The 26,831-nt window shown below is 37.7% G+C and overlaps 1 protein-coding gene across 1 annotated transcript in view; it reads left to right on the top strand.

Moving 5' to 3' along the window:
• LOC142099211 (calcium-activated chloride channel regulator 1-like) overlaps nucleotides 1-26,831 on the top strand; it is a 49,518-nt gene that overhangs the window by 9,408 nt on the left and 13,279 nt on the right. Inside the window, exons 5-12 of the mRNA XM_075182432.1 lie at nucleotides 13,973-14,081; nucleotides 15,028-15,205; nucleotides 15,866-16,090; nucleotides 18,531-18,755; nucleotides 21,032-21,209; nucleotides 22,205-22,311; nucleotides 23,267-23,488; nucleotides 25,060-25,330. Coding sequence (XP_075038533.1) covers nucleotides 13,973-14,081; nucleotides 15,028-15,205; nucleotides 15,866-16,090; nucleotides 18,531-18,755; nucleotides 21,032-21,209; nucleotides 22,205-22,311; nucleotides 23,267-23,488; nucleotides 25,060-25,330 — 1,515 coding nt within the window. The remainder of the gene's footprint in view (nucleotides 1-13,972; nucleotides 14,082-15,027; nucleotides 15,206-15,865; nucleotides 16,091-18,530; nucleotides 18,756-21,031; nucleotides 21,210-22,204; nucleotides 22,312-23,266; nucleotides 23,489-25,059; nucleotides 25,331-26,831) is intronic.

The raw sequence follows: 26,831 nt of genomic DNA, 5'->3' as shown, positions 1-26,831 counted from the left end.
CATAACCCTATCCTTATATCTAAAGCAATACCTAGCCCTAGCCCTAACCCTAACCCTATCTCTAGCCCTAACTCTAACCTTAACACAATCCATACTGTAGACTTTTGATTGCTGACCTAATAATACTGTCCACCATGGGAATTTTCGACCTAATAATACTGTCAATTCCTAAATTGTTGACCAAGTGCTTGATTTGTTTGGGCCCCCATAAAAGAGAATATGTTGGTTGTTGGTTGATGAATTGGAGAATAGATATGGCTTGTAAAAATTTACTAATGGGTATTTGGCTAACAGTGGTGATCTTCCTCTATATTGACAATGTCATCACTCTCATTATCATCCTCATCACTGATATAAAGATCATCATCAAACAATATTAGTTAATCTCCACTGGAACCTAGGGTTACAGATTCTGTATGTAATTGGTGTCACAAACGGTACTCCTCATACAATTTGCAATTCATTTTGATGAACACCAGTTTTTCTACTCTTTTGGTAGTTCCTTCCAACAATCACTCACAGTGTTCCCAGTTGTGCTAAACTCTCTTTCTGAGTACACACTAGAGGACAGTTTAAGTACACCATAGCTAGTTAGTGCAAGGGGCTCCAAATTGCCTTTTTTTTGCTCCAAGAAAAGATGCTACTTTTTACATTGCCATTAAAGTAATCCTGCAGCATCCTACTAATACAAGGTGTACCAATTCGAGACATGATGGAGGTGTTAATATAGGTGGGCATTTCTTTTAAGCCTGACCGGATGTCATAACAATCATTCACATTGGTGTGCTGTGTTGACTCATCATCAGTCTGACTCTTAGAAAAGGGAAAAAGAAACTGGCAGTACCATTTTTAGGAGAAGCTAAAGCAGGGGACATATCATGTGCGACTTGAGCCAGCAACCTGCTCAAAAAGAGCTGTTTGCATCTGTGAAGATTTGTGCCAGTTAGAAAGAAAGACATTATATGTTACTTAAACATAGGCTCAAGCATGGTTGTCAAAATGTAGTGATCCAATTTCAAGATGTCCTAAACCCATGGGTCCTGGTGAAGTAAATAAAGAATTTAATCTACAAGGTCAACATACATTGCAGATTCACTAAGTTTCATCTCCTCCTCCAGCTTTCATAGTTGCTTTTCCAATAGTTTAACTAGGTGCATGACTTGACTCAGTCTGGCTCACTTCATTTGTTAGCATTTCAAATGGTTTCAGTAGCTTGCATGAAACAGAAATGATTCTCCAGTGTGTACTGGAGTAAGATAACATGCCCAACCCCCTCCATATATAATGGCTCGATGTGTAGGTCTTGATGGCTTTTTGCTTTTTATCTAGTTGCTGAAGAATTTAAAGTGTGGAATTCCACCTTGTTACAACATCTTGCTTCAGTTAGTGGCTTGGCAGATTATATTCTTTTTGCTGCTGCTGGAATGTTCTACATGTGGTTGCTGAATGTCGAAAATGGATAGAAATTTTACATGCCACAAACAGCATCTCCTGCACTGACCTCTATTTTTTGTTCTGATATCGGCAATGAGGAATCCTGAGGAGAGTCTTAGCGGGGTGAGCCATTTTGCTATGCCTGTGAGTGACCTGACAGTGTGTGCTAGCACTACTATGCAGAAAGGATGGGGAGGACGATGATGAAGCTACCGGCACTGCTGCTGCTGCTGTTGGCGATACCCCTACCCACTGCGCTGTCACGGTCATGTAGTCTTTTGTTTGATCAGTACCACTGGTCCAATAATCCATAGTTAAGTGGATAGATGGTACAATGGCATTTTCTAGGGACTGAATTACTTTTTGTTTAGCCTCCCGGTACAGCTGAGGAACTGTTGTTCGGGAGAAATGGAATCAAGATGCAGATATGACCTCAACTAATCGGCTAAAACCTGATGCATTTATGGCAGAAATAGGACGCACATCAAATGCTAACAGTTGTCATGGCTTTAGTGATCCGCTATGCAACATGATGCTGACTGTCATTCTTTGCTACTCTAGCAAACGATTGATTCGCAGACAATTGTTGTTTAAAGCTATGCTTACTCTTCTTATTCCCTTCTGCAGTGCACAAGGATGTCCCTTGGAAATCATGGATTGCACTAGGGGAGTCAGTCTGAATTGGAAAATTAGATGTTGGACTACATACTAATAATGAGGAGGTTGATGATGGAGGTGTTGAAAGTGAAAATTAGGTGTCTATACATTCAGCTGCTAGCTAAAGGTGGGCTTCTTGCTACTATACACAATTTTCCACCGTTTGAAAAGCTGCTTGAATGAACTCACTGCAAATGAACTAACAGGGAGGAGGTGCCTAGATGATTAACATCCCTATCTTTGCTTATTGTGGCATCACAAAGGCTACAGATGCTTTTACAAATGTTGTCTGGGTTGGGATAAAATTATTTCCAAACACAAAAGGTGCTTTTTTTGGTTTTATGCCCTGGCATGATTATGCACTTATCATGGCCATGAGGTGGTACCACTGGTGCCCATCTTACTTAGACACAAGTATCATTATCCTTCTGTCACACAATGGGTTCTTAGCCCCACTTACCTGGTCCGGTGATGACACCCCACGGCCATCTGTGCCCCTCCTGGCTGCCTATGTTACTTCTGAGTCCTGTGTCACTATCTGTAAACAAACACTTCAGGATGTATGATCAGGTTGGACACTCTCTTTTGCAATGGGTATTCTAGTACGTGTAGGACTCCTACTAACAAAAAGTGGGCATGGTCTGAGCCTTTTCTTGCCACTGCGAGTGGTGTATGGGATGTTAGCCATTTTAATTTAAATTTTTTAGACAAATCATCACATTCATCAGAAACATTTCCTTACATCATAACATCAAGAGCTGATGTCTTCTTTGGGATTGGCAAACATTGTTTAGATTTTGAGCACGCTTTCTTACATTTTGTTCCTGCATTACCTTTTTTACTAGTAGAGGTTGAAAAAGTACTACTACTGCCTGTACTGACACTGGGATGCTCCTAATCTGTAGACTGTTCCATGGTTGACAAGTGGAGTAATGCTACTTGAAATTGGAGCTACGTGTAGCTGCCACCACACCAGGTGAACACCCAATGAGATAGGGAAAAGAGGGAATGTTCCCTTACCAATTCCTGACACTGCTCTACAATATAATTAAAATTTAGACAATTGGTTCTAAGATAAATATATTTATAAATATAAATAAATATATACTAAAAATGTCAACAATACTGCCCTTCACACAACTGCATTCAAATTGGAACACTTGGGATATTAAAAGCAAGAAATATATTTTTTTTATGTTTTTTTGGGGTGTGCTGCTCAATAGAAAAACTCAAAGCTTGGGCTCCCAACAAGACACCCGTGAAATACATGTCCAAATATGGTGATCTTTAAATGCCTACATTTTTCATAAAAAGCAACAGTCTGGACGTCATCTAAAAAAGTGGAAACATTTTGTGGTAGGATAAGAGGATGGTCCCTTTTCTAGCTATTTCGGCTGAAATGATAAGAAAACACCAGTTACATGCTGTTCTGTCTGCAACCACACAGTTCCTGATCATGTCTGGCAACTGAGAGACTTGCAGATGATGATTCGCAGCCATTCTGACTGTGTTTTATTGTAAACACAATTTTATAAGTATTATACATTTGACTAATTTTAGAAACATTTGTAGACATATCACACTCACACAGTGTTAGCCACAACCATATTTCTAATAGCACAGTGGTGGAAATGCCTGAGCTTACTTGTGTTTGCCCCAACCCCTCCTTCCCTCCCATCCCCAGGCCAAAAATTTCCAGCCCTCCTCTACGACTCTTCAGATTACACAATTTCCCATAAATTCATATTTTCATGGGTAGCAATTTTCACATTATAGCTGATGCTGTTTTTCTGACAGTTAGAAAACATGAAAAACTGTCCTGAAGTTGCTATAGAATAAAGTAGCACATAGCTCCAGCTAGTGGATGTTTGGGAAACTACACAGCCTGGTGGTTGGCTGTGGAGATGGCTATGTAATGCATGGCTCTGTAATGCCTCATGATTCATTATCCCAGATATGTTATATTTTGATAGATACACATATTTTTACTCAGTGGGTTGGGTACGTTTTCCCGACTACAATAAGAACGACAGCAGATATGCCTACAAAAAAATTACGATGGTGAGAAATCAGACATGTATAGAACACAGACTTACCTAACAGCCTGACACTGTCATTCATAACTTTAAAATGACAAACGCTGGCTATAATATCTAGAGCCGCTAACCCTAACCCTAACCCTAAGTTATAAATGTCAGTGTGGGACAAAATGAACACAGGCGGCACTATCCTCCATCGTAATGAATATGACATTTGCCGGATGTAGTGTGTGCCTGTGCTCTGGTAAGTCTGTGTTCTATACATGTCTGATTTCTCACCATTGTCATTTTTTTGTAGGCAAATCTGCTGTCGTTCTTATTGTAATCGAGAAAATGACTACCACCGATACATGCTAAGGTTGAACCAATCTTGATCTCAGACCACACGATGCTGTGAATCTCTTTTTTTAAAAAAATGTAGTTTAATTTTACAGAATTTCCACTTAAATTTGCTTCATATAAAAAGATTACGATTACCTGGACATCACTTTAAAAATGATAATCAGTGAACTATACTAAACAACTTATACTATTCTGCTATGGTGTCATTAAAAGGTAATATTCTTTAGTGTACTAGTAAATGAAATACAGAGAATGAGCCGACCTACTTCTCAATAAATCATTATTTAAAAATACAATAAAAGACTTTATACACCATACACCAAAAGATATCTGTACAGAGTTTATGTTTACAGGCTTTGTGTAAAAGAAACAAAGTTGCAAGATGCAACTAGTAAGTTAACACAGGAATGTGTTAAAGTATGCAACAAATGCCATTTATATAAGTGGTGGGTGGAATCTAAGGGTGCACTCATATCTAATCATCGGAGCCACCATAAATTCCCCAAAGTGTTTGGTAGATATAGATATACAAATGTGTAAGAGACTCATAATTAAATACATAGGAAGCTAGGCATTCAAATTTTGCACCTAAAGTATTTAAGAAGTATCACAATTTTCTGAACCTGGATGGTGTTATCCAAGAAAGTTTAATTATGTACTTTTCATGATTTGGAATGTATGTTTTTACTCTCTTAACTTGACATTTCCCATTGGTGCAAAATTGCACTGATTAAACTGTCTTTCAGTTAGATAAATAATCTTAAATTTAAACTATGTATACCTAAAACTGTTACTCGCAAAGTTCGGAAACCCAGTGAAAAAAATCAATAAATAAGCTACAATGTTCAGTGATATAGGGCCTGATTCATTAAGGAAAGTTAAGCAAAAAAAATTAGTACGTTTTCTTACTCAAGTTTTCTGAAAAAAAACATGTTGCAATGCAAGGAATGCAAATTAGTTTATTATTTTGCACATAAGAAATATACTGTATGTTTTTTCATGTAGCACACAAATACTTGATAACTTATTTGTACACTGAAATTTAAAGTTGATCTAGGACATGCCCTACCCCTAATATAAATCTGCCATCACGTTTGAAATACCCTCCCCCCCTCCCCTTCGAATGCAACACGGTTTTGTCTTACTTACTTCACCGGGTAAAAGAACTCTATACTTTATATAACTATCTTTTGTAAATATCTCATATTTAATTTGAAGTGAGAATAACGCTTAATATTCACTAATATTCACTAATATGCACTGTGCTTTAAATATTTATTTAATTAAGTTTTTAAACCATCTAAAGCTGACACACATAAGAGGAAGCACAGGCTTTCACTACTGTTTCTATGTAGTGGGTTAGAAGACTGGTTGGATATTAGGGAAGTGAAGTATGTTTGCCTGGTAAGTGATAGGAGCATGTTGTAAGATCAAATTATGAATTTATAGTGGAGGAAATCCCCTTGGAGTGAGATTTCCTCCAGTGGCCCTCAGCAATACAAGAGGACTTTTGCGGGGGGGGGGGGGGGGGGGTCAATTTGGTGTGCCATGGTTGAGGTTGTTTTTGTGGTGTGATAACACTCCACGGCGCTACTGTGTCATTTACTATCAGGTTGTACACGTTTTTGATGATTTATATTAGAAAGAATAAAAATAAAGAGGGAAGTATGGCACAGAGCCGAGCTAATGTGCAGCTACTTCTAACTACCATATGATTTGTATTTTTCACAAGTTTTTGTCATGAACAAATGCCATATTTTTGGGGAAGCTTTTTACTTCCTAACATAGGGCTGTACTGTTTTTTTTGTTTTGCCATATAAACGTTTGATTAGCCTAATACATTTATGTGCATCAACCTTAGTAATACAGATAGGGAACATATGCATTTGTTAAGCTAAATAGAAAAATAATACCTATAGGATCCATATTACTTCCCAGTAGTGATACATTTAAGTATGTGAACTTTCCCCAGAGTATTGAATATATTATTTATCACAGGGGTGTAGTTAAGCTTACACAGTTCTTGTAGTGAGGGCAACATGTTTACTCCCAAATATTTAAGCTTTTGATTGGACAATCTAAAGCAATATACTATCTGTGAAGATTTAGTGGTAAAATCTACTTAATGATATTATCTATTCCTATTAGGGTAGCTCAGTGACACAGCATTTAACATTTTAACATTACTGCCTTAAAGCACTGGAGTTATGAGTTTGAGTCCAACCAGGGCCCTATTTGTGTGGAGTTTGTAGGTTCCTCTGTTTGTGCGAGTTTTCTCTGGGTGCTCTGGTTTCCTCCCACAGTACAAAAACATACCGGTTGGTTAATGTGTGTGTGTGTGTGTGTGTGTGTGTGTAGTCATTCACATCAACCTTCCTGACTTATTAATAAGTCTATATAATTGATATTTCCCATTATTAGCATGTTTAATCCCTATTTCTAAGCCAATATCAATATCAGTATTGGTAATACCCTCGATTTCCAGCCAGGTTAAAGCATGGTCCTATAAACTTATTGTTGCCAAAGTGGCAAACATCAGAAAATAGTTATGGGCCATAGAGATACAAGTGTATTCTATCTTTTCTTGGGTGTCTACCACTCCAGGGGGTATATTTACTAAACTGCGGGTTTGAAAAAGTGGAGATATTGCCTATAGCAACCAATCAGATTCTGGCTGTCAATTTGTAGAATTACTAGCAAAGAAAGGGGTTCTTTACAGTAAGGGTAGTCAAAATATGTAATTCACTGCCAGGGAAGGTTGTGATGGCAGAATCAATTGATATGTTTAAGAAAGAGTTAGAAAAATTTTTTAGTGGAAAAGGTATCCAGGGTTACGACCGTTAATTAAAATAAGTAGTGGATTCAGGGAGAAATACGACTGCAATATTGGGTGAGGAGGGATTTTTTCCCATTGAAACAGATTGGTGGTTGCTTAATCAAGATCAATTTCAAATATAAGTGAGGGATCGTAGGAGATTCAAAATAGGTTGAACTTGATGGACTGGTGTCTTTTTGCAGCCTCATCAACTATGTTACTATGTTACATTGTCTGTGATTAAGTGAAGATTGTTAAGTGGTATTAGATGGAAGTTAGCAAAAAGGTTGTTATGAGAGAGAATACCTCTGTTGTAAGAAGACATTGTTTGTATTTGTTTGTAGACATTCTCATCCCAAATTTATGAGATATTTGTGTTGTAAGAAGATTACAAAAAGATTTCTTTGTTAAAAATGTCCGACAGAGCCATAGGCCATGTGGTCTAGCTTTTAAGAAGTGTTATTTTGTAAGTTATTGAATAGTAATAGATATTGCTATTTAGGAAGATAAAAATGTAAATAAGATAAGTTAGTTTAAGTGTATGGAAATTCTTACTTGGGAAAGATAGTTACATTGTATTTGACTGTGCCTATTATATAGCTTGTGAATATCTGCTAGATAAAGATACAGACTGTATAGTGTAACATTGTAAATATCATGTTGAGATAGCATTATGATTGAAAAGTGTGGTCTAGATATAGTGATTCCTGCAATACTGTACAATTGTGGGTTGTTTATTGTTCTTAGTAAAACCGGATTAAGTGCGATAAGTTCAGTTTGTTATTTAATATGGCAGCAAGGTGATATTTACAAAGATTGTGGTGTTATGTTGCAGTTCAGTCTTAATATTGAAAAATAGTGAATGTTGATTTTAATATAGACTGTATTGTGTAATTTGCCTTGCTAGCCTGTTCTCTCTTCCTTCCCTCTAAGGGAAGCTCTGAGACATGTGTAAAGAGGACAATGTGTAATGGCCACTACATGGTTTTGTGTTAACAACCTGTGAGACCAAAGAGAGATTAGTGAACAATGTGTAATGACTGCTGGACTTGCAATATTATGTTGTATTGTATTACTGGAGATTTATTGCTAATACTGGTTGTGTAGTTTAATAAGTCAAGGCCTAGGCCTGTTGCTATGGTTGTGAAGGTTACATTTTTAGAAAAATGGTCACCAGGGAGCCACATGCGGGAACTAGAACATTCCATGTACAAAAAATTACATTACTGTAATACATATTGACAACACAGTAACACATTTAGGAACAGCTCCACCTGCAGTCCATCCAGTGTAATCACACAATCAATATTAAGTCTGATTCTATTGCAGTATCTCAACACCCACAAATTTTGAGCACCTCAGGGAGGTCAATCAATAAAATGTGTTTAAGAGCAGGACCTTTTAATGACTTGGTGAGCCCCACTAAGTGTAGTTGATTATGACTATATCTATTTTTCATGTCATCAGTTTTGCTTCTGGAGTTTATGGAAATAACCTAAAAAGCTCAACTGATCTTCTGCTTATTTACATTTATTTGTTTTGCTGTTTGCACAATGTGTTCTTTTAATTCTTGAATGGCAGAAGTAATGTTATTAGCCTGCATAGGTGACTTAGTCTCTTGAATAGCTCTGTAAGAAACAAGAATTGGAGTAATTATAAGAATTTGGTGTCATCTCATGCGCTGTCACTAGCCGCCATAATGGGGACCATATGCATTTTCTACCCTCTGCTTTGCTGTTGCTTATTGGGCACCAGAGAGTTCATATACATCTCCATTTGAGTAATGGTGGTCAGTAGACTTGTTTGTATTGCATGGGGAGTCGTTTTAAGCCAGTTAGCATTGTTCAAGACTGCAACGGCACTCTATGAAGGTATATGAAGCTGCAGATGCTCTCATGCCCACCAAAAATGAAAGTTGATCAGACCTGTTTTAAACCTCAAAAATATGACACCTTGCAAGTTGTTAGCAAGTTTAGTGAAAGCCAAAAAAGCTAATTTTAAAGAATTAAAATAAGAAATTGGAAATCTCCACCATAGTGGGTAATTTATCGTGAGAATCTGCATAGACTTTTATGGTAAACTTTAAAAGAAGGATTATATCCACCAATTGCTCAATTTTCAGGAATAATACTAAATTAGGTGGTAGTTATGGCAGTTTCCTGTTTGAAAAATCTTAAATTCCCTGGTCCAGATGGGTTCACAGGAGAATTGTTTTACAATTCTCATCATCATCATCATCATCAACTATTTATATAGCGCCATTAACTTCTCAGCGCTGATAATGATGATGATGCTGAGGGTGAAGCTGAGTAGGAGCACAGGAGAAATAGGGTAGTGAAGGAGCAAGGAGCTACAGTTGGGGAAGCTGAAAGATGGGTTTACATTAAAGTCTCTGGAGAGCATAAGACAGCGAAGTCTGTGGAGAGACTGAGACAACAGAGTCCTAAGAGAGAGTGTCTAAAGTACAGCAGATATATATAGGGGGAAACAATCCCGTGAGGAGTTTCAGTTTGAGTGTAAATCATCATTATCTGCATTAGTATCAGGAGATCTCCTTCCAACAAATATATAAGATTGTTATGTTATGTAACTGTGCTGCAACTGAACTGTCCACTCCTTAAGAAATATGCTAGAGGCTATAAGAGATGAATATAATTATTTCATTATTACAATTTAAGTCATGTGCTGGCGTGGAAGCCCAGGGAGTTTTAATAAAGTTCCATTGTTTTGCATATGAGCGATTTACTTTTACACTTGTTGCACTGCATCACCACACTACAACCTCTGTGTCCATATAAAAAGATGGTTGTAAGACCTACATGAGCGGGACCCCCTTTGGTCACCTATACCCACACACAAGTGCTATCCAGGGCAGAGGAGGGCACAATGGGATGAGATTCATTACCAACCGATGCACCACCTAAGGCAACACATTGTGACAGGGGCTATGTTATAATACCATGTTTAAGCAGGGGCAGCCACTGGAAGATTTCAATTCTGCTTATTACCAGAAGATGGGAGAAACCCTACAGATCCATCTCATTAACTAATGTCGGATACAAAAATTTGACAAAAATTCGTGCTGACTATCTGAAATGTATTCTCCACATATTGTTGATAAAGGTAAGGTTTTATCGTGTATTTGTAGGTTTTTCAGTTATTCAACACTTTAATGAAAAATAAATACAGGAACCTGATTGCATATTCAGCTTGAATTTGGAAAAAGCATTTCATCTGATCAATTGGGATTATTTGTATACAGTGCTAAAAAACATTGGAATTAATCATATTTATTATCGATGGTTAATATCTATGTCACTAGAGTTTTGATGGAATGTTTTGTATCTGATCAATTTTAGTGAAGAAAAGAACAAGACAAGGGTATCCTATTTCGTGTTCCTATTGTGTTCTCATTTGAATTTGTCTGTTTTGGATAAACATTTTTAAATCTAAAAAGACTTTAATTTCTTTGCTAATTTGGGAAGTAAATTCTAGATTTTTGGTGTTAGAATTAATATAGGTGAGAAACATGTATAGTTTCTTATTTTCCAGTCCATTTCAAATGAAGAAAATGTTGTCAATGTAACAGCCCCAACAAATTGTGCTCTCCAAATAACAGCTGTGAACCTGGATTTTGTGTCTTCCCATTTTAATACAAACAAATTGCCGTAAATGGGTGCAAATTGTGTGACCATTGCCGTACCTTGGATTTGTCTGTAATATTGTCCTTCATGCCAGAAATAGGTTTGAAGTAAAATTAACTCTATATTGTTCAATTGAAATTAACCTGTTAATTTTTCAGTTGTGATCGGTTGCAAAAATAGTGTTATGTATGCTTGCATCCATCTATGTCGTTGATACATGTATAAAGCAATTTGATATTGTAAGTGCCTAATGTATAGGTTTTTTTCCACTGAATTTCATCAAATAATTGTAAAATGATAGATGTGCTCCTAAGATAGACACAGTTCTTGCAGAAACGTGTCTATGTATCTTGGCAGGGTAGATGTAATCATGTCTACACAAGAGGGTATGGGGTAAATTTATCAAGCTGCAAATTCCAAGGCATTTGAAAAGGGGAGATGTTGTCTATATCAACCAATTAGATTCTAGCTATCATTTTGTAGAATGTGCTAAATAAATGATAACTAGAATCTGACTGGTTGCAATAGGCAACATCTCCACTTTCAATCCCGACGGAAACTTGCAGCTTGGTAAATTTACACCAATGTGTCAGGAACTGTTTTCAACTGAAGCAGTATTAGATCAAAGTTGCTGATAACCTCTACCTCTGGAACCAATTAACACAATACCAAGACAACACATATATTTATTTATCAGGATAAAAGTTCAGTCTTTAATTTGAATAGCAGGTTGTCACGAGCTCCCAGCCTGTCCCAGATACAGCTATCTGAACAGCTGGCCGTGACTTGCATCACCTTAGTCACTTAGCAATGGATACACCTTTTCTGCCACCACAAAGGATTTATTATGGTGTCCTTAAGTTCACCAAAACCACTTATTAATCACATACACATGAAGCATAAGCCTCCCTCAGCTTCGTAAGTTCACAAAGAATCATGGAGAAAATGCTAGAATAAATGCATTTTAATCCAAAAAGTGTTAGGCTTAGTTACAAAAGCGTTTATAACAAGACATACATTAAGTTGCACAAGCAAGTTTCAGAAAATAAAATAGGAAATAAAACCAGAGTCAACACTTACTAGTTACGACTTGGTGTATGTAAGGGAACACAACTTAGAAATATGGGACATTTCAATCTTGATAGACCCCGTCATGAAAATGCACACAATATTGTCTAAGGCAGAAGATTTTAAACCTTTTTCCACATAGCTCTCACCCCCCACATTTGGAGTTTAGCTGTCAATAAGGACAGATTGATGTCCCAAATGTCACAGGGCTTTCGAAGTGAGCTAGGAATGTCCTGAGATTGGGAATGTTCACAGGACCTTGAGTTCTCACCTCTGCTCATTCTGCTTGACTAGATGGTTTACAACTTTGGGGCTTCAAACTCCTCAGAGATGCCTATCTCTCCCTAGTCTGGCTAATTTCAACAGATTATTGACACTTGCAGTTCAGACTCATGTCATCTAGCAAAGCACACGTTGAGATTACGTTACAAGGTTACATAAAATATACATTGTCATACATGAATTCAACAGAAAATAACAATTAGTCATTAGATATACTACATAATCGTCACACAGGTCATCTTCAATACTCCTTCCTTAATATAGAACATGACTGCAACTAGGCTGAAGTATAATTGCATCATAATGTATAACTAATAACTTGACACTCCCAAGAAGTATAAATATTAAGATATGTATATGTGCACATTTCACATTCTTAATAGTCAGCATTCAATTTAAAGAACATCAGTATTTGGAGTTCTTGTAACTAGCAGCATGTAAAAAAAAACAAGTTCATGGGCTATAGTGAAAGGCTGCCATTAGGTACAGAACCATTATTTGCAATAGAATATATTAATCATCCAAAATAGAAAACACTGGCCATGAAATAGATAAGGTGCAATGAAACTGAGCACCATGACTTGCAGGAAGATGTATTTAAAAGTGGATCTGTAATTACCAGCAACAAAGTAGATAAGCTGGTTCAGATTTGACACCCTTGGTGAGCTTTACTTAAGTGAAACAGTTACCAAGTAAAGAAGCAATCAAGTTCATATAAAAACCAACCTTCCATGTAGATTTGTGAGTCTGTATATCCCATTCATGACATGCTATTTTACATTTTTGTTCCTTCATGTAGCCCATTAGGGGTATTGTTATAATTGTCTGCAGAGAACATAATGAGAAGTTCTATCTACTTCAGTCACTCCAGGATTACATTTTTGGATTCAACTTGTTGACCAATGAGTTTATGTGTTTTTTAGCTAGAGAATGCTGAAATGTTTAGGTATTCAAATATCTAACTGCAAAAGATAATCATGCTGACTTTCTTTTAAGTCAAGTGTGTAACCATTGGGTTCAGAGTTTGCCTCTGTCTTCTCTGAAGTAATACCCATTTCACAAAGGAATTTTGAGGCTAATTTTCTTCACTTCTCATTAAAAACACTATTCAGTAAAGCATTTCATAAACTACTGGTCCACAAAGATTTCTTTATCAGAAAATAGCTGGAAGAGCTCCACCTATCCAAACGCAGAGAACATTATGGGTATGGTAACATGCTAAGCACCCATACTGAGAGACACCTTATACCATAAAGCCTCAGTTGGGCCCTTGGGCTAGAAGGTGTAACTTCACAAACAAATTTCACAATTTTGTTAGGGTTTGGTTAAATAATGAATAACCTTTTAACTACAATTTACAAGATTAAACTAATTTACAAGATGTCAATGATATATAAGCTCATGTTACAGCATGTTAACACATGGTGTAACATTTTAGCATTTTCGAAAGATATCACCAGGTCTTATTAGACCCTGGCTCTACCGCCAGCAGTTTATAGTCAATGATAACATCACTGACAATCTCCTTGTGTGTGCAAAAGTTTTTCTTCCATATTGAACATAGTCTTGTCTAACAGATCACTGTATTCAGGTTTCATGAAAGTCGTGAACCATCCTCAACGGTTCTTAGACTATGCACTGGAACCAGAGGTTCTCTGTCGGCATTTTGAACATGTGATTTCTCTTTACAGGAAGAGTGTTTGTCCATGAATGGGCTCACCTGAGATGGGGAATTTTTGATGAGTACAACAATGATATTCCTTTCTACCTAACTAGGCAAGGCAATGTGGAGGCAACCAGGTAAAACTAAGAATTATACCACATGTGTACACACATAACTTCAAACATGACCTATTTCACCTGACACTTAGTTTTCTGTTCCAGTTTTTTCCACATATTTTCATGTTACAGTTACTACAAGCATGGATTTTTCAGGCAATTGTATACATTTGCTATGTAATAATTGCCACATTACATGTACCATAATATAAAGTATTGCAAATTCCTGTAGCGTTTGTAAGCGATTTTCAACTATGCTACATATTACAAACAAATATACACTAAAGATATTATAAAGTCAGTACTACCCACAATACATAGAACATTTTATTGTCTAAAATAGTTTAGTAAAAGACTCCCTTAAATCAAGTAGTTAAACATTAATTTCAGATGCTCTATCTCAAATAGAAAAAAAGATGACCAGCAAACTGTTGTATTTTGATACTATGCTACATAGTAATAAAGTCACACTGTACATTTCATAAGCGGACCTAAGGGATCAGTCTTGTATCAGGAGTAGGACTCTAACTGGAAGTGTATAATTTTAGGTAGTCAGTTATGTAGTTGTAAATACAATGGCAGGAACTTTAGTCTCCCTTCAACAGGCTTGTGCTAGTGGGCTACATTGGTTGACAATTATATAATGCTTCCACTTGTTGCTGCTGTATCTGAAAATCCCTTATGGTGTCTTACATCTGGGGCTCTATTTTTCAAAGGTTTAAAAGCCCATAGCAACCTAGACTTTTTTTTTGCTTCATCCCATACATCAACTGGGTGTTATTAAAAGGATTATGGCTAGCAAATGCTTTCATGAGAAGAAGCAAAATATTGTACCCCCGTAGACATTCAGAAAAAAATAGGCTCACGAAATGCATTTTGTATGTAGACTAACATTTCTGTAAGCTATACAGCTTTGTAAATTACATGCATGTGTTTATAAATGACATTTGATTCTCATTTTTTTCAGATGCCCTTTGAGTATCAATGGATTAAGTAAGATTGAAGTTTGCATGGGAGCTAAATGTGATAAAGAAAATTGTGAAATAGACCCTACTACAGGAGTCTATGAGGAGGGTTGTGAATTTTATCCTGACAAGAACCAGACTGTGCAGGAATCCATTATGTATAGTCAGGCACTGGACCCAGTAAGTGTCACAAGTAAAGTACATGTTTTTTGACATTATGATAGGAAACTAGACTTATAAATATAAAACACTATTTTATATTGGCATCATAGTTACTATATAAAACATACTCCAGCACATCAGTGCTCAATTACTGTAATAAAAAACCATCTTCATCATCACCATTTATTTATATAAAGCCATTAACGAACTCTGAGAAGTGTATTGATGCAATTTGATTATGAAAATAGAATCATCAAATCACCCAATTCTTATTCTTAATCATCCCTGAATCTCACGGAGGTCAGGTATGAAAAGTCAGCAAGCATATTATAAAAAGATACAATGATATTGTACTACAAATGTGTTATATTATGATGTTCTGGAATACTGGAACTATTCCAAACTTTAAAGCCCTCTAATGCTGGGGGATAGGGGAAGATGCCCTCTCTGCCATTCATTGAAACATACTAAGACACTTCTCACTATAGAATTAACGAAAGAATGTTACATGCCCTGAAATTAAATCACTTACTGTAAAAGGCAAATAAACCCATTAGATATTTTGATGTTTGCAGTGTGTTTGCTTCTGAATTTAATTTTCCAGTTCTTTGAGATGTTCTATTATTTGTAGTTTGTTGTATATTACGATGTACTATACTATGTGTGTTATTTTTTCAGGTACATATGTTTTGTGATATAACTACCCATAACAAGGAAGCTCCAAATCAGCAAAACAGATTATGTAACTACCAGAGTACATGGGAAGTCATTATGAAATCTCCGGACATGACAACTACTGCTCCATTAACAAGCACTAGTGTTGTAGCTCCTGCACTTTCATTACTGCAGTATAAAGGTAGAGTGGTTACCTTGGTTCTTGATGTTTCAGGAAGCATGAATGAGGTATGTGTCATTTATACAGAAGCTTTATAATTTTCAAGCTAGCCCCCTGATTAGCCAATATCCGATTTGAAGGATGAAGAAGTCAAACCCTCAAAATGTTTCATGAACACCAATCATCTAGCCTACTCCTGCCTTTCACTATAGCAGACTCTTTTCCTTTACTAGCTCACTGATACTCTGTTGCCTCCAGGACTTCTGCAGTAATTGGTTTTTATTACTTAGGTATAGAGAACAAGGCCACTTTCAGATGAGCAGGGCCCCAACTCCTTACCCTCTTCCCCCCCAATGTGTGGACACCCTTTCACCGGCACCCTCACCCCCCAGAGTTCCAACCAATCTAGTACCTACCGATCTTGATCCCCACCACAGGTTGCATTGGAATATCACGGACAGCACTTTGCATCCATGTGATATGACTCTTCAGCAAAAATCTTTAATGTCTCAAGAGTTGATGACTATCTTCTGACATTAATGGTGGCAAATTAATGGTGGCCGAGCTGCGAAGTGCCAAAACGTAAGACAGGAGAATGGTAACAAGAAGCTGAGTCAGAACCGAAGAATACACGATAAGTAGTTCAGGAAGCGCTGGAGTAGGAGTGAACCAATACTCTGGCACCCTACATGTGTCAGAGGGTGTTATATAAACCACAAGATGTACCCTGATTGGGTGATGGAGATTCGACAGGTGAGATGCTGAACTGAGCATACGCACAGCGTGCAGAGGAACAAGGCTGCAGAGAGGGTGCAGGCGTCCGTCTCCTGCACCAAGTATCAGTGTGGAGACGGTGTCTGACATTAGGGCAACCAGGCCAGATGAGACCTTGGGATGTAGGGCTTGGAAATGACAGGCAGGTAGGAGTCACACTGCACAACATTGACAGTTAATGCAGGGATCTGAACTGATATCAGAGAGTATTATAGCCTCCGGTTTACAGAAACAGGGAGAAGTCCCAACTCTTGCTCAGGCGAGACAGGGGTGAATATAGAGTGAGTGGTGGGAGGTTACTTCAGCTACCAGCCTGAGCCATGAGGCGTAATTAATGCTGGCACTGGTAGTGGGAGAAGGGATATAATGGGGGAAAATGCTGACCCGCAGCAGTAGTGTCAGACAGAATTACCAATGCATGGGGCTTAATTTTCTGAGAGGAACGGGATTGGAAAGATATTTCACTGATGACTGGAAAACATACTTACCTACTTTTCATATATTCGGGGAGATGTGGAGGGGAGGTATGAAAAGAATCGTTGAGTTTGACATTTGCGTCATTAAGGGCATGGACAGCATTTACATTATCCAATGGGATGTGACAAGGTGTACAATGATGCTAATTTTGTCATTACAAACCTACCTTCTCTGGTTGGTGCAGGATATGCATGATGACAGCACATCCCCACCCACCTTGCCAGTAGGTAAGCGCCCTTATAGGACAATTATCTACTTTCTCAGGAGTCTTGAAGCGTAGGGGGTCTCACCATAATTCAGGAGTATAACAAACACTCAGTAATAGCAACTTAACCTATAGCAAACAAATGTAGCAAGGCTATATACACAGTGGGCCTGATTTAGAGCTTTTGCTTTTTCTTTCTCACTCTTTTCTCAAATGTACTGTGTTTCCAAGCAAGCAGACCAATGGAAATTCTTTATATACTCCTAATATAGGGCTTGATTAAGAGTTTCATGCATTTGCATCGGATGTACAAATAAAAATTCTGTCACAAAAATTGCATTTTTATGTGTATTTTTAACTCTGTGTATCTCAACATATGTCCAACTCAAAACACAGCAGCACTTCTATACCCGGCATATGCCAGGTATATAAATGAGTATACTTATCCCTAACAATAGCACAGAGATGTGCTTGACGGTGTTAGTTATAAATGCAAAAGTCACATTACCTTATGCATATATAATATAATGTAATGACGTACCATATACACAATAGATAATAATGTCTTGACAGTGTTAGTAATAATTTGAAACTATAATTTTCTATATAAAATTTAATGAAATGCAAACACCGCCCCATCCGTTGTTTACTACTTTATAAGTCTAATGGGAATCTTTTTTCTTGAGTAGCCCGAATAGAAATGACAAATTAGATTCCTAATTGACTGCAACAATTTGACATAATGTAGCTACAACACTAATGAATGATGTATCAGCTAGAGGTGTCAATACGTAAATAGCCAAGTTAATAAATTAGCACTAACCAAGCTCCAACCTCACTATTCTCAAGCAGGTCTCAATAATAATACATTTTTAACTAAGCCTTTTAAAATACCCTTGAAGTGAATATCCACAGTATTGGCCCAAGCATTACCACTGTGGAAACTGAAAATGAATATTAATTTTAATACTACCTACAAGTTAAAGTTAAGTCTATTATAAACAATCCTGCTTTTGATCTAAGGTGTTTTCTTTTCTCACTGATCCCTGCAGCATCATCGCATTTCTCGCATGTACCAAGCCTCAGAAGTATATATTATGCAAATTGTTGAATCCGGATCATATGTTGGAATTGTTAAATTCTCTGATGGTGCAACTGTCACATCTAAACTAGTTAAAATAGTTGACACTTTCAAGCGTGAACAGCTGAAGTTGCAACTTCCAAAGACGGCTTTTGGTGGTACAAAAATTTGTGTTGGAGTTCTTACGGGATTGCAGGTGAATTACTCTTTATATCCTACTACTTTTAAAATCATAGTCATGACTGAATTATAAGTATGTATACATAATACATTAGGTTATGCACACAATATTTGACTGGCTTTGCCAATTACATAGAATAACCCAGAACCTGTATCTTGATGAATCTTGTGTTACATTTTTTTCCAGATCTGATTCAATTGCACTGGCCAAATAACTGCAAATTTGTTAATGCTACCAAATTGCCAGTTAGAGCTGTATCCAGGTTGGCCACACTGGTAGGGTTGACCCAGTTGCATATATCTGATATTATATCAATCAGGCAAAACAACAGAGTCATGAGTGTCACACTGTGATGTTGGCATAAACAGACTCTGGCCAACTGGGACATACTGGGTATGAGTACACTCTGCCTAAACAGTACTTGTCGTTTGTTAACAGACAGAACAGAATGCAGTATACGCACATGCATATGTGCAATACCAAGTTCCATCAGAACACATGCAAAAAAAATGATATCCGTAATCAGGATGTTTTAATGCATACTGTACATACAATCCATTTCTCTTACTTGCATACACATATTCTGTGCTATCTAGTAGCACTCATACGTCTACTTTCCTGTGACATTTGAGGTGTCAAAGTATTCCTGTTGTTGTCCAAAACTGCACCCCCAGTACCCAGGCCCTTCTTCTCCTTACCTTGATGACTGTCAGTTTACGGAACAGGCCTCAGTGGACAGTCACAGCAGTGAGATGCCTCCTCTTTCACCAAGAACCTTCACATCACTGTGTGACGTTACCGGGCTCATTCAGAGAAATGCAGCCTTGGGTGTATAACATGCTCTGCATTTCACCAGGCCCGAGGTGTGTCCATTCACAACGACTGATTATTCTGGCTTCTCTTGAAGTCTGATGCCCTCTTTATGCCCCCATCTCTCTTTCAGTGGACACCCACTCCTAAATGTTCTCTTTCTACTCTGGGCATTTGGTAGCATTTGATTTCCTTACACTTCCCATGGGCAACCTTATGATTACCTCAACGGGTTGATGTGTTAATTATTTTGTTAGCAACTTACTTGTTTTCTACCTTAATAATATATTGTCTTTTAAATTGTACATTGCCACTGTATGGTTAAAAAAAACAACTAACTTACCGATTAATAGAGGGTACATGTCCCTATCATGGTGGCACAAGTGGCTCACTTATCATAATCACATAATCATGCAAATGCTTATTGTTCCTATTAGGCCTGTTTATTAATCATTATTTTACTGTAAATTCCCCAAAAAGTGCAGTTTTCAGGGAATACACACAAATCTAAGTATCCTTCAAATGTATTAATAGTGCATCACAGCAGATATCTGCTGCTTTGCATTTTTTTTCGAAATACAGAGCAGTCCTCATAGACGTCTATGGGGACTGCTCTATTCTGCAATTTAACAAGTGTTGAAAAGGCATTTACGCATTCGGTAATGTACGCCAGCTCAGGCTGGCGAACATTACCGTATGTGTCATTTTTCAGGTCTGCTCTATGGGGGGAGCATTGTAGTAAAGGTATCTTTGGATCCCTCACTGCATCTTACTGCACTCCCCTCCAGCCACTATTGGAAAGATGACCACATTGCGATAGTGACCATAGGAAAGATAGGAGAGGGATCTTCACAGGAACAGCAATTTATTTGTGACTGCTGTTCCTGGTGAAGATTTTTAATAAATACATATGATCTTTCAATCCTTATCTTTGTGATAAGGATTTAAAGTGTTTGTGTAAAATTGCTATTATTAATAAATAGGGGCCTAGGTAACAAAGACTGGAGAAAGCCCCACTGAACTCTGAGATTGCAAGATTTCAGAGCGGATTGGGGGAGTAGAGTGCCCTCAGATAACTGCTTGTCTGAGAGGAGGAGAATCATTTAAACTCAGGGTACAAAATATTAACAAGCTTTGGAAAAAAAACACTTACGTTGTTTTATAAAAATGTAATCTAACCCATTATTATGAAACACAGATTGAACTAGGTCCTCTCCAAACAATTCTCCAACGTCAGTACATTCTATTTAATGTGCCACTACGAGCTAAGAAACTAAAAAATGCAATTACATATTTCAAAAATGAAACTATTCCATGTCCTGGCTTTTAATACAGCTAAATGATTTTTTTATTTTATATATTTTTTACGTATTCCTGTCTGTATTTTTTTTTTACATTTCAGCAGTCTTTAATCAACATTTATATTAAAAATCCATAAAAGTTGAGTAAAATTTGATATTTGTCTGTGACCATGTATACAGGTTAACAAGGAGCTTGATGGAAGCACACATGGAACTGAAATTGTGTTGTTAACAGATGGAGAGGACGGTGGTATTAGCAGTTGTTTAAAGGAAGTAAGCGACAGTGGAGCAACCATTCATACCATTGCCCTAGGACTCAATGCGGACAAAGGACTAGAACAATTATCCACCATAACAGGTGTGTTATAATTTTTATTTGAACAATCCACCATACAAGTTAAAGGGGGAATTCAATTCCCCTGGAAGTCGCGCAGCGTTAAACCTATTACCGTTATTATGTTAAATTTAACTCAGCTTTCTGTTCGAAGCTCAGGTAACTGTGTACAAAAAGCCGGCATTGAAACTACCATAATGACGGTATTTACGCAAACTATTGCCATAATAATGGCAATAGTGCACAGGTCACGTTACTCTTTACAGTAAAGCGCTCAATTGAATTCCCCCCAAAGTGTATTAAAAAAAACAATTTAGTTTTTTGGGTACATCAATCTTTCATGGGGAGATCCACAGTTTGTTTAAAAACATGATTGCCGCATTACATTGTTTCTATTACACATTCCCAAACAGAGAAGAGAGAATAGACCCAGCATAGGTTTGTTTTCATAGGACTATCTCTGCTTTGCAGCACATAAAATAATACCAAAATGTGGTTAAATTTAATCTTAAAACTCAGCCAGATTGCATGAAAACCTAGCAGATGGTCAAAGATCTCACACTATACTAAGGTAATAGAAACTTTTCTGTTTTTTGCTTGCACCTCATAGAAAGCAGAGTAAAGATCAATATCATATTGTAATAAACTGCATGGTGCTACTTGCGGAAAATCTCCGCTAATTGAGTCATTCCCTACATGTCAGTTCAAGGCTCTGCTATCTATACAAACACAGTTCAAAATACAATTTGGTCATATGTGATTGATTGTCATTGATGGGAAGATTTTTTACTCTACCTAAGCACTGAGGTCACCTACAATTTCAACTACCATTTCTGCTGAGCTGCTGAGCTGGCAGGTTCACTGACATTGGTAGCAGCACCTCCACCTGTCCAATCTTTGTTTCTGTTGTGAAGAAGAAAGACTAGTGCCTGTAAAGATAAAGAATACATAGATGTGTCTTTCACATTTGTGATCATTTCTATGATGATAAAAAATGAAAATCTATTCATTTCTTCCAGGTGGTTTAAATTATTTTGTATCTGATTATGTCGATGCAAACGGATTTATCGATTCTTTCAGCAAGATCACTTCCAGTAGTGGTGATTTCACCGAGAAATCTATTCAGGTATCATATTTGATTTTACTGACATACACGTAAATCACAAGTTCATAGAAAACTGGGGTTTGAATAAGAAGATTAATGTAAACACCTTTAGCTGGTTATTGTTTGGAAAAAAGAGGTATTGCTGCGCAGTGCTAGCCATTTAAATATCACAAAATAGTAATATATTATGAGAATGTGAATAGCTATGTACCTATCAAGATAACAATAAAAAACTATTTTCAGCAATTCACAGCAGTTGCCTTTATTAAATAGAGGAAATGGGTAACTGTACAGAACTTAAATGGGTGTTAACATTGCTAATTTATAGAATAATTGAAAAAATAAGACCCCTTGCTATTTATGACCCCCCATCTCAATTTCACTAAAAATAAACAGCAATGTAGTTAAAAGTAAATACATTAATCATCTAAAAAAATATTAGGTACGTAAAGCAGGCGCGGGCTGGGAGAGGCGTGGCCGGGGGGCACACAGACGGCCGCATCCCATGAAAAGGGATGCGGCCGCGTCATTGATGACGCGGCCGCATCCCCTGTCATGAGATGCGGCCGCCTGTGCGCTGACGCGGCCGCATCTGATGTCATCAGATGCGGCCGCGGTGGAAAGTATTGTATTTTGCATCCGGGGGGGGCGGCCGGCCAGCCTACCCCTCGGCCCTAATAGCGGCCTGACCGAGCGGCCAGGGGGGCCGCTGCCCCCCTGCCCCCTGGGCCAGCCCGCCCCTGACGTAAAGTGACTTCTCAGCAAAATCTTGGTCACAGACAAAAGAAAAAGTTAAGAACCCGCAAGCAATCTTTGGGAATAATATAGAAACAACATTTGGCCCAGTGTCTAAAGTACAAATATGTTAATAAAAAAGAACAGGAAATGTGCTAATTTGACTATTTTCATAAGCCAGTTCTTTCCTTAGTATAAAAGAATGTTGTCCATATCCTTGTGTATATTTTCCTGTGGACAGATTGAAAGTACTACAACTACAATCAAGCCATTTCAATGTCTGACTGGTAAAGTGACCATTGACAACACAGTGGGAAATGAAACTTTCTTTTTAGTGACCTGGATCAGTGGGATTCCCATAATCAAACTAACAGATCCAAATGGAAAAATCTACACAAATGACCAGTTTGTCAGTGACATAGTCTCCAGGTCTACTCGTCTCACAATCCCAGGCACTGCAGAGGTAAAGTATCCCTCTCACTGTTACTAAACTAAGTATAGGAAAAAATGTTATGAAATGTTGTCACACATAAGAAAGAAAAGTTGAAAGGGACATTATAATGAAGAAAAAAAGATTTAAAGTTTTTAAATTTAGAGAAGTGTCCGTTCTACATAGATAAATATTAATATTAAAAGGTAGTTTCCATCCATGAACATTTTGTTTTCGAAAGCTTTCCCCGTAAGTAGTGGCATACAGGGATTCTTCCCAAAGCCACCACCGCTATTGCTAAGATCTTTAATCCACCACAGTTAGATATTACTGAAGGCATTAATTGTAGGCCTAATGCTGCCTGGTGGGGAAACCAACAGAGTTGCTCAGAGGGTAGAGAGCACTCTGGGTCTTTTGAAATGTTTCCCATGTGGTTAAGGGATCCAATAATTGTTTCTTAATATCCATCACCCAAAATATTCATGCAACAGATTATACTACTTTGGGCTCAAAGTCAGGCCGTTATGAATATACTTCATGTTAGGCCCCAATGAAATATGTGAATACATAGGAGCTGATGTAGAGTTGGCCACAAAATGGGAGTAAATTATTCTTAAAAAAAAAAAGGACGGAAAACGAGCATATTTGCGCCCATATACAGAGCCTTATGCATCTCTAGATGCTTCTGGCTTTGCATCAGCAGCATATGCATCTAGTTTATAATAAGTCATCATCATTGAGTATTTGTATCTGCCCTATAACAGGTACAAAACATATGCTTCCTAACAGGCGTGTTTTAGCAGATCTACATGAGCCACATTTATATACACGAGCCTTTATTGTACTTGTCCAATGTTAAAATTAGAGATGTTTACTAATATATACTATTACAACCAGTAGCCAGTGCTTGTCTGCTCTTCACTCTCTCACACCCAACTGATCAGCACACAATTCCAGCAGACTGATGTCTAAATAAACTCTTAAGATATGTGCAGTATAAATCGCAGCTGTTGCAATATAAAGTGCCTCTTTTACCCTGTCCGACCCTCTACAACAAATTTTCCGAGCACAGAATTGCAGCATACGTCCTACCACATGCTGTCACTTTTAAAATGACAGCTGAGAACAGGGGGGAGGGCGATATATTGAAGATATCGATACAAAACTTGGGAGATCCAACATTTAACTAGAAATTATGTTTTGCCTCGATCTCAGATCCAAATTTGGCGTGAGAAATAGAGTCATAACTCTGTTCAACTTGGAACCCCAAAATTTGGATCTGTTGCATTTCTCCGAATCCAAACCGCTCATCTCTAGTAAGAGTGCCCCTTCCCTCCCATGTCCCGCATCTCGAGGCACAGGCAGGCAGAAGTGCAAAATAAGAGTAAGCCTACATAGGAGCATATGCGCGTGCCCAGTTTTTAGCAAATTGGCATACATCCCACTCTGCATCAGCCCTATAATGTCATCCTTAGCCTGTCATCACAGTTGGTGTATACTATAATGAAAAGTTATGTTTACCTGTTAATCCATATATTTATATATTTCTGCATGTACAGAATATGCAACATAATGCAGTGCATAGTGTGCTTATTTTATTTTAGAAAGGTCAATGGGATTACAACTTATGCAACAATGAAGTAGCAGATCAAGTTCTGGGTTTAACGGTGAATTCTCGAGCATCAGATCCAAGTGTGCCCCCAATTGTCGTTGAGCCTCATATGAATGCGGACACCAGCAGTTTCCCCAGCCCAATGATTGTGTATGCAGTGGTGACTCAAGGGTTTTCCCCTGTTTTGGGGGTACATGTAACTGCTATAATAGAACCACAGAGCGGAAAAATTAGAACCATGCAACTTTTGGATAATGGTGCAGGTAATTATTACTTTTGCCAATTAAATTACAATACATGTTTTCTCCATTACTTGATTACTTACTGCAGAGTGATGTCCAGTACTGGAGGAGTTGTGCCAATTACTGAGCATCAGTGACTTATACCAGACTTATTTAAACTTTACCATGACATCAGAAGTAAGTAAGTCTTCTTTTAGATACAAATAAAATACAGCAAGACACAATGACATCATACTTAAAATACTTTACTTTAGACAACACAGAGATACTGTACATTGTGGGCCTGATTCATTAAGAAATGTAAATGCGTTATTTTGCATAAAATCTCACATTGTATGCCCAGAAACAGACTATATGTCAGTGGAATTGAGTACATCCAATTCATCTTTGAACGCAAAAGACTCTTCGAGCAGCCTATAATTTTGTGGGCGAAACTTGGAGGGGAAGGAGCGTATGCACATAGTCAATGTACAGTAAGGGAGTGCCAAGCTTGAGCAGGTGACAATAATTGAATACTTTATTTTTCTGTGTGTTCCGCTGGGACTTTATAATTCACATATATATTGTACATATCCAGCAGTGTGTTGTCTGTCTCAATACGGCAAGTGTCACATGTGCAGAGCTTACCTAGACCCGTATTCAATAAGAGATGTTTCTTCAGGTCTGCTTCTAGTTGAATACAGATGTGTGTATGGCCGATTTAAAAATGAAAACACACAATAAGTTCATTTTGCGTGTCTTAATGAAGCAGGCCCTGTGAGTTCAACAGAGCTTTTGAAAAACTTTTAGAGGGCAGATACAGTATTGTTCCTGTATCTATCTCCACCAAATTGCTCTGTATTTACTGCATGTTAAATGGTGCAATTTCAGAATTTTAAATAGGGACAATCTCTATGGCTAGCAGTGTGCATATGCCCTCACTCTATTAGACAATGAAAATGAATTATGGCTGAGAAAACCTTGTGCATGATGCATCTATGACCTGTCACAATTCAGAATTCCTGAGCAAATTACACCTACTTAGATCTTGGAAAGCACTAATTCCCCATATGATAGACACAGCACAGAAAGGCACTTATAGATGCAAGAACTGTGCTATCAGAGCTCTGATTAAACATCTGACAATATTGGGGTTTCTCCATCCCAATAACATTTTTTTTTTAATATATAAGGAATCTCTATCCGATCGCCTACCCAGTTATACAGCCATTGCTAAAATTCCAGCAACTAGGGACCTGTGGCCTACCTCCAATAAGGTCCCCTGCTGCATCCTGTCCTATAAGACACCAACAAAATTTCTGAAAAAACTTTGTTCCATAAATCAGCTGACACAAACTACGGTACTTTGCCCAGTACCCTCTCTTAGTCTGAGACCTCTGATGGGACACTGAAGAATGCTTGTCATCCAGACTCAAGCAGGGATCTCTTCCTGAAGTGTCAGGGGACTTGCTGACAGAGGAAGAAGTCATATTCCACCCATCAATTAGACTTCTGGCCTATACCTTTTAAGCCAATTCCAGTT

The sequence above is a fragment of the Mixophyes fleayi genome, chromosome 8 (assembly GCF_038048845.1).
Source record: "Mixophyes fleayi isolate aMixFle1 chromosome 8, aMixFle1.hap1, whole genome shotgun sequence".
In the NCBI taxonomy this organism is placed as follows: domain Eukaryota; kingdom Metazoa; phylum Chordata; class Amphibia; order Anura; family Limnodynastidae; genus Mixophyes; species Mixophyes fleayi.
The sequence above is the reverse complement of the archived record's forward strand: the minus strand, read 5'-3'. Positions and strand labels throughout refer to the sequence as shown.